This window comes from Terrapene carolina, unplaced genomic scaffold (genome assembly GCF_002925995.2).
Source record: "Terrapene carolina triunguis isolate 2854851 unplaced genomic scaffold, T_m_triunguis-2.0 Scaffold189, whole genome shotgun sequence".
NCBI lineage: Eukaryota > Metazoa > Chordata > Testudines > Emydidae > Terrapene > Terrapene triunguis.
In genome coordinates, this window is record NW_020664540.1 from 9,905,531 (window position 1) to 9,918,294 (window position 12,764).

Genomic DNA, 12,764 nt, shown 5'->3' on the forward strand with positions numbered 1-12,764 from the left:
CTATCTCATAGAGCTGGAAGAGACCTCGAAAGGTCGTCGAGTCCAGCCCCCTGCCTTCACTAGCAGGACCAAGTACTGATTTTTGCCCCTGCTCCCTAAGTGGCCCCCTCAAGGATTGAACTCACAACCCTGGGTTTAGCAGGCTAATGCTCAAACCACTGAGCTATCCCTCCCCCCATTTGTTAAGCCAAATAGACTGAGCTCTTTGAGTCTACCACTATACGGCAGGTTTTCTAACCCTTTAATCATTCTCATGGCTCTTCTCTGAGCCCTCTCCAATTCATCAACATCCTTCTTGAATTGTGGGCATCAGAACTGGACACAGTATTCCAGCAACGGTTTCGCCACCTCCTCCTACTCGAGATTCCCGTTTTATGCATCCCAGGATCTCATTAGCCCTTTTGGCCAGGGTGTCACACCAGGAGCTCACGTTCAGCCGATTGGCCACCATGACTCCCAAATCTTTTTCAGAGTCACTGCTTCCCAGGAGCAGTCAAGAGATTCAGCTCCACCCCAAAGGGAGGAAGAGGCTGATAAAAGGAGCGACAGAGTGCCGAGCCAGCTCCTATTTCTGTTCCTCTCCCTGGGGTAGCACCACCCTGACAGGGAGAAGCCAGTGGCTGCCATGCCTGGAGATCAGGGTCGCAGGTGGCTGGTTCACACATGTAGCAAAACCAATTGCTGCTCCCCATGCTTCCTGCAAGCCCATCTCCCGGTGGACATGACTTTTTTGGAGTGGATTGCCTGTCCTTTCAGGGAGGGGGCCCTGCTGTATGTCAGGGAGACTGGTATCTTTCTGTCACTTGGTTATATAGAATTAATATGGCAAGCCCCCTACAGGCAGTGGTAATATTAAACTGCCAAAGTTGCAGGGCAGGAAACTCACAGGTGTCAGAGCAAGGTTTATGCCTGGACGCCTACATCCCATCCAGCTCCGCACAAATCCTCACTATTAAAAGAAAAAATTGAGCCACCCTGAGCTATGACTGACCCATTTCTCTCCTTTCCCACTTCAAAGTACACGTTCCAAACACAGGAACGCCTCAAACTCGCCTCAGTTACTGTGTAGTTCAGATGCAGCAAGTGTCACATGGCCACATTCGTGTACCTTTGTGTGGGGGCAGCGGTGGGGTGGTCCCAACCGCTGGTTCTAGAGCAACGTAACAAACTTTAAAAAAAGTATTAAAACAGACTGTTTATTACAGCATATGATGTGTTATTAATTTACACAAGGATATATAAAAACAGCTGTTTGTGATGTACAGTAACTTGACAGTGACAGGAATATTAAAACTATTGATATTCATGCACATGACATGCATATGTTTTTAAAAAGCGCTTTTACACAATATACTGAAGAGTTACTGAGCCTTTCCCAGCTGGTCCAATGGTTTCTTCTGGAGAGCAATGTATTACTCTGGTGGGAGTCCCACACATGGGATGCACATTGAGGTCATCCATAGCAGAGTGCCTTTTGGAGAAGGCAACTCAAGAGGGAGATTAAGCGAGGGCCCTTTCTATTATTTGTATTACCATAGCACCTAGGGGCCCTAGTTGTTGACCCGGACCCCATTGTGCTAGGCACTGTACAAACACACACGTGGAGGGGGAGGAGGTTGCAAGAAGAAGAGTTTACAAGAGAAAATCCAGCCAGACAAAAGGAGGGACATGGTCAACATGCAGGAACAAGAGCAGAAAATATTAAGGGATAAGAACAAACATTAGGATCCTCCACTTCTGACTTTAAGCTGTTGATCTCCTGATATTACAAGACCCAGAGTTGGAAAGAATAGGCAAGGAAGATCCATTCTTGGGAACATTATTATTTTTCAAAGCCTTCTGATACTATGCACTTGAAGCTGTCACCACTGAAATGGCAGGGTTTTAAAAAAAACTAATATAATGGTTTTTATTTCCATGAAAAGGCACTAGTATCCACCCAAGATTTGAAGCCATGTCATAATTTACCTTAAGTTTTAAATATTTGCATTAAAAAAAAAATCTATGAAAATATTTACACAAAAGCACCTTGTTTCTTTAAGTAGAAACAGACGCGTTCCACGCGGACAAGTCCTTTCATTAGACAGTCGTCATCAGTTTGAGAGAGCCAGATCGGAAGCGAAGGATTTTCTTCTTGAGGTTATGCGAGGCTTTAATTTTGACAAAGGCCTTTGCTGCATTTTCGTGCAGCTCTGGAGCGGCCGCCGTTTGGATAGGAAGAGTCTGGACAAACTGAGACCAAATAAGCCCCCCGCTTTCATCGGAGTCACTAGTCGTCGTGCTCTCCCCAACGAACTCCACCTCGCTCAAGCTGGACTCGCTGTCCCCAAAGCAGTTTGTGGTGTAGTTACTCTGCTCATCTTCACTGGTGTCCACTACGGTGGAGTGGAACAGGGATTCGCACTCTGCTGAATACTCGGAGTCACTAGCAATGTAAGCGTAGGGGCTGACGTACGGAAGGGGAACTTGTGAATAGACCCCTACGGCTTCTCTCCTGTTTCTTCTTGCCCTTCTCAGGGCTTCCTCGTAGGAAATCTCTGCCGATGACTTCCACCGGCGATAATCTCCTCGCTTGTGCTTAGGTTTGGCCACAACTGCTTCTCGGCCATGTCCGTGAGATTTGATCACAGTTTTATGGAGGCCAGTCTGCCTGCTTGGGAGGCTTGGCTCCAGCTGTGAACTGCTGCTTTTCTTCCCTCTCACAGAGGGCTTTTTAAGTTTCTTATTTGTATCCAAGTCATCAGGGAAACGACACTTTTTGCCAATTGGCTTGGTTTTCTCACGCATGGTTGGCGCGTTGCTTTCCAGCAGGCTGGCCAGGTGGGACCTGTGTTTCAGAGTAGAGCTCTTCAGAATTTTGACACTTTTGGTGCCTTTGTGAAGCTTAAGGCTTTGCTGTTGAGCTGGTATGTACTGAGCACTAACCAGCAAGCCTTCATCCAGGCTCTGAGAGGAAGAGCCCTCACTCTTGAAATCCAACGTGGGCCTCTCCTCCAAAGGAAGTGAAGTGGGGTGAGCCGCTTGCAAGTGGTTTTTTAGCAGTAGCTTTTTGGGTGGCTGGGTCACTTTATTCTCCTGCTGCAGTGCTGTATGCCTACCAGGACTTTCTTTAGGAGATGTAGCAAAGAGCTGGCCATTTTCCTTTGGGATATCCCCTGTCGTAGCTACAGGACACCAGTTTAGTTCTTGAGATGCTGGTTTGACGTGCCTTGACAGATGTTTGCTTTGAAGTTCATTGACAGCACTTGGTGGGTAGGCTGCAGCCGTAGGCACCTTCCTGCTTTCCAGCTGCTCCCCATTAGATTCTTTTGACCGCTGATTTAATGACGAGAAGGTGCCATTATCCAAAGTGGTTGTTCCACTGGAATGCAAACATGCTTGTTTGGAATTCTTCAGGTTCACAATGTTAGTATGTGAAACAGCCGCGGTCTGTCTAACACACATGCTCCCATGTCTCAAAATGCCTTTTGTGGGGTCAGCATTCAGACTTGTTCTTGGTTTGTTAGTCCTCACAGAATGTGTCTTTTTCTGAACAAGGCTCAAGATGTAACCATCTATTTTTTTGTTGGCTGAAGGACAGGATACAGACCATGAGCTCTGCGGGAGAAAGGAATTGCCTGTTTTTACTGAGTCTAGTTCAGCTCCAATGCAAACATCATTAACATTGCAACCACGTCTCTCTTCTTCTCTCAAGGGATTACCAGTCACTGGTAGAAGAAACATTGGACTCTGCACGGCTACTGCATGTAGGGGACTGGGGTAACGGTACACGTCATTCCCATTTTTAGATACTAAGTCACACTGATACTTTGGATGTACATCTGCAACCACATCAAGGGAATTGGAGTGCGAACGACAGACAGCACCTGATGCCGGGTCCTCGTGCTGGCCTTCTTTATTATAATCCATCCAGCCTATGAGATCTGAAATGCATTTGAAAAGAGTTTAAAGATGCTGCCATTGTGTAGTTCTGCTTTTATTTAGTCTTTTCAAAGATACTTTTGAAGACTTTGGCCTGGTCTACACCCACACCGCTTTAACTAGGGCGATATAGTTGAAACTCTACAATCCTCCTAGTGTGGATTCAGTTATACCGGTATAAAGATGCTTATTCTCAGGTCTACATTATAATGTTTTGTTGGTATAGCTACTAGAGTGACAAGGTGGGTGAGGTAATGTCTTTTACTGGACAAACTTCTGTTGGTGAGAGAGACCAGCTTTCGAGCTTAGCTATGTCAGTCAGGGTGTGGAAAAAAAAACACTTCCCCATGTGACATAGCTATGCCGGCAAAACCCCCAGTGTAGACGCAGCTATGCCGACAGAAGAGTGATCCAATAAAAGACATTACCTCATTCACCTGGTCTCTCTAATATCCTGGGACCAACACGGCTACAACACCACAGCAGACAGCTTGGCTAACGTCATTGAGGGAGATGGTGTTGCTAAACAGGCAGAAAAACTTCTGTTGGCATATGCTATGTCCACACTAGGAGGCTCTGCTGGTTCAGCTATACTGATATAGCTAGAGCAGCGGAGCCTATGTAGTGTTGTCTAGCCCTTATATTCCTGTATAGGAAGGGGAATAAGCTATACTGGTATAAGGTGCCTTTATACCAGCAAAACTGTATCCACTCTAGGAATTGTAACAGTATAATTATGCTGGTTAAAAAAAAAAAAAGGAATTCACACCCCTAACCAACTTAGTTATACTGGTACAAAAGCCGTGTAGAGCTGGCCTTAGAGAGCCTTCCACTTTGTACCAGAGGCCTCTAGAATTCTACAGTTGACTTTTACAGCCTCCACATGAACTGCTAGACACAGAACTGTAGAAAGCCCGAGGATATGTGTGTTACAAGATATATTGCACTGCTAAACCCACAACTAACCAAGAAGGAACAAACAAATTACACCAGTAAAATTGTTAACAGTCGGCTGAAGGGCAATTTTAACCATCCTTTTCTTTAGGAACTTCAGGCTGATCATGGACTTCCACCGTTTTTACTTGGAATTGCTTTTGTAGGGCTTCAAAATGATCAGATTCCGTTCAGGAAAAGATGATCAAGATGCGAAGAACACTCATAAGAGAATCTTCTTGGGGGGAGGGGATGTCAAAGACAAAGACTCTTTTGACTGAAGCACAGGCGTGGGAGTTGAGAAACAGAGTTCTATTCCCAGCCCTGCAAGAGACATCCTCGGAGGCTAGTTACTTAGGTCAAAATGTTCAAATGTGAATGCCTTACTAAGGCCATATTTAGGCACCTAAGTAAGAGGGCTGATTTTATCAAACATGCTTAGCCCCCACAGTTCCCATAGATGTCAGTGGGACTATATAGGAGAGGAAGTGCTGCTCAGAGAGCAAGAAAGGGGCTATCAGGATCTGAAGAGAACAGCTGACTTATTGTAGGTCATATCACAGTATTTCTTAAATTCTCTGTTACAGTCTAATATTCACAGCGAATTGTCAAGAAGACTTCACTGAAACATGCCACTGTGGGAAGTGGGCTAGATTGCCATAATCTGGTTAAGATTTTATATTTCCATTCTGTATAATGAAAACCAGCAATGTAATCTGCTGTAGATCTTTGTGCGGGATTATTTTTAAACATGCTTGATAAAGAAGACCTATAGATTGGTGATAGGGAAATTTAAATTGCATCAAGCAGGTCAGAGGGTAATTTGAAAAGCTCTCAACATCTCAGAATTGCTACAAAGTCTCATTTCTAGGACAGACAAACTTGAATGATTATGCTCTGGATTCCTAAATGCAAAAGTTCACTCATAAGCAGTTTGACTTCTATATTGGGGGGAGGGGGGGGGGAAGGCAGCTCCAGTCAGGCAAAGGGGGCCGTGCGGGAGGAAGAGGGGAGGAACCCAAGGCTTGGGGGGAGTGGGACACTGCAGAATGGAAGTTCTGAACACCAAGTAATACATGTCTGTTTGTAAGCAGCCTCCAGGATCGAAACTGAAACAAGGTCCTATTTAACCCTTTTCCAGACCTATACAACAAATAAGAGGATTCTTGCAACAGAAATCTTGTAGTAACCCGCCTCAATATATAACTAGAACACACATACACACTGAGATTTACATCTTTAGACTAGAGTAACTGGAAATTCAAACATCCATCTTCCCCTCACCAAAGAGAGAGAAACCTTTTCCATTATTCATAATGGCCATTTGTCCAGGCCACACAAACTCAGCACGCACTTCATCACCATTGTCCATGTGCTGAGGAAAGCAGTTAGAGCTGGGAAACTATTAGTCGCTCGCTTTCATAGGCACAAATATGCACTACCCGTAAATGAATTTGGTTCAGGGTTTTTTTTTTTTTACTTTGGTAAAAATTGTTTCCTAAACGAAGTGATAGGAAGTTATACAATGAATTTGCTTGTGTGTATATGTACCACTGCCCTCTACTGGGTAGAAAATATCAGAGCTGATCATGTGTTTATAGGTGCCCACAATTCACACCAATGACTGAAAAAGTGGCGGGTGAAATCTATACCCCATGCCACACATATGCGACAAAAACATCAGTCATTAAAGTCTTTTTGGATTATTTTATATGAACACGTAGTTTAGCAAATGAAAAAAGGAAGAGTTAATAGGACCCTGCTAGCCCCAATGCAGCATTTCAACGGATAAGCCAACGCCACGTGCTGGAATATGATGTATTATACCAGCTTTTACCGTACCTGCAGATTTTGGGCGTCCATCCGAGATATTCAAAGATGTCTCCAAAGGGCTGCAAAAACAGGTGCTAGAATGGCAACTGGATAAACACTCACTGAAGACTGAGTTAGAGGAATTGGAAAGTGATCCAGAGGCCCCATCACTCAGCTCATAAAATCCTATAAAAATAAAAACTTGGGTTTATTTAGGTTCTGTTCATTATGCAAAAGAATTCCCCTCCCCCTCCCCTAGAAAAGCAATTGAGTTTCTGTGTATTTTGGCTCATTGGATCTCAAACAATTTATACTATTTCATTCAATCATCCAGATTAGTTGTACTATACAGTAGTACTATAATACTGGGACAATTTCTGTTTATTGAAAATAAGGCAGTGGGATGTCACTTAGCCTTTGAAATATTAATATCTCGAACAGGGACGGCGCTTCCACTAGGCGACCCTAGGTGGTCGCCTAGGGCGGCAGGATGTGGGGGGCGGCATTTCGGCGGCGATTCCTCTGGGCGGGAAGAAAAGCGGCCGCGGAAACGCTGCCGGGAACCAGGCCCGCCCAGAGGGGCTTCTTCCACTCCGGGTCTTCGGCGGAAATTCGGCAGCGGGTCCTTCACTAGACCCGCCGCCGAAGTGCCCCGAAGACCCGGAGCGGAAGGACCCCCGCCGCCGAAAACGTAGCTTCAGAGGAGGAGCTGCCGCCGATTACTGAGGAGGAGCGCTGCCGCCTAGGGCAGCAAAAACCCTGGCGCCGCTCCTGATCTCAAACAATTTTTAAAAGCCAAATTGAAACTAAAAGCTGTACAGATTGTGCTAAGAGAAATCTGGCTGTACTTGCCTTCAAAGCTCATTTAACAGGATATTAGGTCTCTTGACAACCATTCTACCAGTATTACTTGGCTACGAGTCCGTCTACAAGTCTCCTTAGCCACTGTTGCTGCTTCCTTCCTGTACTTTTTCTTGCAACCCAATTCCCATCAATAAAAGAAATAAAGCATTCTGAAAAAGCTTCATCTAATGCATTATTTTTATTAAAAAGAAAACCCACATTCTGAAAATCAAACATATGATTGTGCAGCATGTTCTCAATAGTCCTGACATTTGCCTCCGAATATCTTGTATGAAGTCAGTAATGTTTCCAGTGGCAGCTGAATTTTTCTTGGTCCCACTGTACCATCACTGACTGCCATATTGTGGACCCTTTATCATTTTCAACTGTTACATTGCTGAAGGTTCTGGACAGTTTTATAACCGATTGCTGGGTGGACCCATTTTGCAGCATATGGGGCTTACCTGAACTTGGCCGACTGTCTGTCTCAAGGTGCTCATCTGAAGTCTTTTCTACATCCAGTCTTAGATCACTTATCTGTTTGTCTAGTTCTTGCAGCTGATTTAATAGACCAGCATCTCTCCTTCTCAAGCAGTTCTGGAAAACAAGAAAAGCAACACGTCACCTTTGTTGTCCAGGAACAAATGGGCCACAAGTATCATCTGAAGAATAATAGCTTGTAAATTCCATGTCAGTTCTTTAAAAAAAACAAAAAACAGAAATCTTGCCTGGAAGTTCAGGATAAAAATTCAACTGAACTATAATGTAGACATTTAATTCCAGTCTCTCTCATTCTGTTGAGCATCATACTCTTATATTCTTAAAGCATAAGGCAAGATTACAGGAGCCAGAATCAGGGTCCTTTCATTAATTTTACAATGCAATAAGTAGGAAAAGTAATCCCTTCTCTTCCCCCATTACAATTGTATTACATTATTGTAATAAGACTGTTTAAGCTATTTATGAAGGTAATTTTGATGATATACAATGGGCAATAAATAATGATTTTGCAAGAAGCTCATTAACCCAAGGTCAGTGTAATCAGTTTCTCCACATATACTACAACCGTATCTATCCATCATCTGTCCAGTTGCATCAGTTTTTATACACACGGGCACATACACTTTTGCATTGCACCCAGCAGTATTCTGATGGGTTTCTGAGTGTAGATGCTCATAAAGGGCCCAATCCCAAAACCATTAGGTCAAGGGGAGCCTTTCCATTGGATTCAATGGGTGTTGGATCAGGCCCAAGACTGAAAGGCTAATAGCATAAGCTAGACCAGTGGTTCTCAACCTGTGGCCCAATCAGCACACAGCTGCAGCCCATGTGACATCCTCAGAGCCATACAGATAGTATATATATTGTGTGGATGCGGCCCACATAACACATAGAGAGCTGCAGATGTGGCCCACAATGGTAAATAGGTTGAGAACCACTGAGCTAGACAGACTAGCACAATGCACTACCACTTGGGACCAGAAGGGCAAGCAAGTTCTTTTTCCACTTCTGACATGAGCTAGGATTTGGATCCAACCCAGATCTGCAGAGGTGACAGGTTTAGAGCGGGAACTCACTGCGCCACCTACTGACCCAGCCCCCCTCTAAAGTAGTATTGGGAATAGTGCATCTGGTTCAAATTTGGAATGTCAAGAGCACAAATCAAAGTGTTACCACAAACCCCCAATTCCGAGTAATAATTCCTGTTACTTTACTGTGGCCATTTGGCAGCTAATAATTCCTGAATAGTCACATCACCTTTTTAGAAGGAAATAACCCTACTATATACATTTACTGAACCAAATGGGAAAAAACCTACAAAAGCAATCAAGATTTGCAAGTGAACATCAAAAATCCAACCTCTCCCTTGGTCAGAGCCAATATGCACAAATGCTGAACCATGACTGTGACACAAAGAATGCCATGCACAGCTGTGAGTTATTTTCATTGAAAAATGATCCGCCGTTTCACGTCCAGCTCTCTCTTCCCCCACAAGCTACAAAGCGCATTTTCAACAAAAGCATCCCTATTTTAAAGGGCCTGATCCTGAAAACTGCACAGCACTCACTGCTCCCACTAAAGTCTCAGGATAGCCTCTGGGCCCAATCCAACTCTTATTCAAGTCAGCAGACACACTCCTTGACTTCAGTGGATGTGGATCAGGCAGTAGAAGAGCACCGCTAGGTTGCATCAGGGGCTTTTTAAAATGAGTGAATCTATTTCTTTTGTAGCAAACCAAGGATAAACTCCTTCTCACCTCATGCCTATGAGTTGCTCTGTTGAGCAATGATCAGGATTAGTATAGTTAGGTACATTTTTCTGGCTCTTTCGTATCTAGTTGCTAGTTATTTTATATGGCTAATGCAAATATATTTACTCCAAGCCCATTTCTCAAAATCAACGGTAAGAGTCAGCTGATGCATTATTTTAGTTCAAGCCTTTCTTCTCACTTGAACATTAATGAAAGCGACACACCATGGCCACAGCTCTGATAGAAATTCAATAGAATAAATGCTTTCTGCAGCACCGTCCTGAGTCTTTCCTACCCGCTCTCTCTTTTGCTTTAAAAAGCACAGGACATGGAGGGATTTGCAGAAACGAGCTTGCTTGTTCCACCAAGCACGGCTCCCTAAATCAAGAGGTGCCTTCTCCTTTCGCGTCAGGAATTCTTGCCCCGTTAGGCAAAGCGCTTTCACTTGAGCCTCACATTTCAAATTAAGAACCGGAGCAGATGCAATGTGGACAAGGTGAGGAGCGCTCAGGGGATGACACCGGATTAGGAAGGCTATTCCCGAAAGGCAGTTCAACCTAATGGTAAAAAAACGCATTTGAAGCTGGGCAATTGATCACGCTGTGAGCAGCCCGGGCTGCTTTTGTGAGCCCCGGGAGTCTGCAGCTCTCCTGCCTCCCAGACACACACCGGCACTGACCAATTCAGAGGAGGTACACCCGGCGGGTTCGCCGGTTTCACCGGCACCCGTAGGAGCCCGCAGAGCCCCCCGAGAGGGAGGGGGAAGGGCGGGGGGGATCAGAGACACACGGAGGGGGTCTGTCCGTTACAGAGGGTCCCCGATCGGAGCAATAAGGAGGCGACGGGAAAGATCAGACTCAGCCGGGCACCCGGACTCTCGCGCCCCAGGCCGGGACCCTCGCCCGTGCGCCCCCGCATCCCGCGTCCCCCATCCCGGGACCCTCGCCCATGCGCCCCCCAGCCCGGGACCCTCGCCAGCCCCGCTCACCAGCTGCTTCCTCAGCAGGAGGATGTTCTCCTCCAGGAACTTCTCCTCCAGGCTGCGCTGGGCGTCCCCTTCCCCGGGCGGCTCCCCGCGGGCCCCCGCGGCGCTGGGGGCGGCCCCCGGCGGGGGGCTCAGCAGCAGGCTCTTCACCAGCAGCTCCTGCCGCTGGCGCAGGTAGTCCAGCTCGCCCAGCCCGGCCAGCGTGGCCTCCAGGCGCTCCCGGGTGCGCTGCCGCTCCGCCTCCGCCTCGCCCTTCTCCCTCCAGCGCGCATCGGGCTCCCGGGGCGCCGCCGCCGCCGCCGCCTGCTGCTGCCCGGGCTCCGGCTCCTTAGCCGCGGCGGCGGCCTCCGGGCTCGGCTTCATCCCCGGGGCGGGCGCCTCCCTCAGCGCATGGGGGTGCCCGGGGCTCCGAGCTGCCACTGCCGGCGGAGGGAGGCTGGGGCCCCGCGAGGTTCCGAGCCGCTGCGGAGCAGGGGGGAGCCGGAGCGCAGCGCTGCCGCTGCCAGCGCCGCCGCTGCAATGGGCCAGGGGCGCCCAGCCCGCTCCTCCCGCCCCACTGCCACCGCCCCTCGCCGGCCCCGCTCCCTCCCTCCGCCGGCCGGCTCAGCCCCGCAGCAGCATCCTCGGCTACTGACGCTCCGCGGCGCCTCCCCTCGCCCACCCCCGTGGCTCTCTCCCCTCCCCCTTTCCGCGCCCCCCTTCTCCCTGCCCGGCCCCGCCGCCTCTTCCCCTCTTCCCCTTCCCTCTTGCTCGCTTGCTCTCGGCCTGCGCTGCCCCTTCCTCTCCCCTCACACACAAGCTCAGGCGACTAAAGCCCCCATTCAACCCCCCCCCTTGGGCAGGCTGGGTGCTACCTTCCATTGTTAGGTGGGGCCCAGCTATGGGACCCTCAGCACTGTCCATCTCTCTGGGGTCTTCGTAGGGGCTGGTGTGCATTTACACCGCTAGAGATATACCTGCTGGCATGGACACTCTTCTTCCAGTTCAAGAGTGGCTTTTTCCAATGTAGCTTATGTCCGCGGGAAACAGGCACTTCTACTGGAATAAGAGCGTCCACACTGGGGCTTATACTGCTATAACTCTACATCAGTACAGCTGGGGAAAATCTCCCCTGCAAACAAGCCCTAAGGTGCTCAGCATCCTCCACAGCCCTGCTCTCTCCTCCTTCAGGGCGCCTAGTGCCACTTGTAGCTCTGGGCTAACAGAGAGCAGGGCCTGGGGTTTGCGGGGTTGTTGGAGCCTGTTGGTTCCAGGACAGGAGACCTGAAGAGCTCTGTGGAGCTGGAAAGCTTGTCTCTTTCGCCAACTGAAGTTGGTCCACTAAAAGATATGACCTCAGGCACCTTGTCTCTCTCACAGGCCATGGCCTGGGATTGTAGGAAGAGGGAGGGAGGAGGTTTGCTTATTTCTATCCCCTCCCCTTTCATCCCCCTTCACAAGCAAAGTTCCAGACACCATGCTGGCTTCCCCATGAATTGATTTTATTTACTGTACTTAGTGAGTGATAGTAACTACGGACAGAATTCAAGGTGGATCGTCTAGACTGATCCCCTGCATTTCAGCAGCGCTGCTCATTGCCGCTATCATCTTAAAGTCATTCTCCAGCAGCCCTTCACAACCATGCTCTTTTAAGCTCTGCAGAGTGACTTGTGGCCCATCAGCAGTACATTTGGATACTTAGTGGCTTTTAAGGCCAAACACTACTAAAATAAGAACACAAATGATGCAATAAGTGAAAGCCGTTGCCAAGTGTGCATTGTGGGGGGCAGGGGGAGAGAAGAAAATGGCGATCGTTTGAACAGGGCGCTGCCCGCTGCCTAGGAGCTGGGATCAAAGCTCCAGCAAGGCATTGCATTAATTCAACATGCCAAGACAGCTGTAATGAAGCAAACTTTGTACAGTATGTAAACTAATTACACTCTGGGATCAGCAACTAGGGTGCAGTGGGCACGTGATGGGGGGGGGGGGAAGCAGACACCAAAGAAAAAGAAATGTTAGTAGCCAAAGGGGGCAAAATTG

The 12,764-nt window shown here is 47.8% G+C and overlaps 1 protein-coding gene across 1 annotated transcript; it reads right to left on the reverse strand.

Annotated features, from left to right (window-relative positions):
- Positions 1 to 1,175: 1,175 nt before the first annotated feature.
- Positions 1,176 to 11,297, reverse strand: DACT1 (dishevelled binding antagonist of beta catenin 1). Its single transcript, XM_026654260.2, has 4 exons — positions 10,749 to 11,297; positions 7,974 to 8,106; positions 6,697 to 6,852; positions 1,176 to 3,923 (listed from the first exon to the last, which is right to left on the reverse strand). The coding sequence occupies exons 1-4, from the start codon at positions 11,106 to 11,108 to the stop codon at positions 2,080 to 2,082; spliced, it is 2,493 nt and encodes an 830-aa protein (XP_026510045.1). The 5' UTR covers positions 11,109 to 11,297; the 3' UTR covers positions 1,176 to 2,079.
- Positions 11,298 to 12,764: the final 1,467 nt, after the last annotated feature.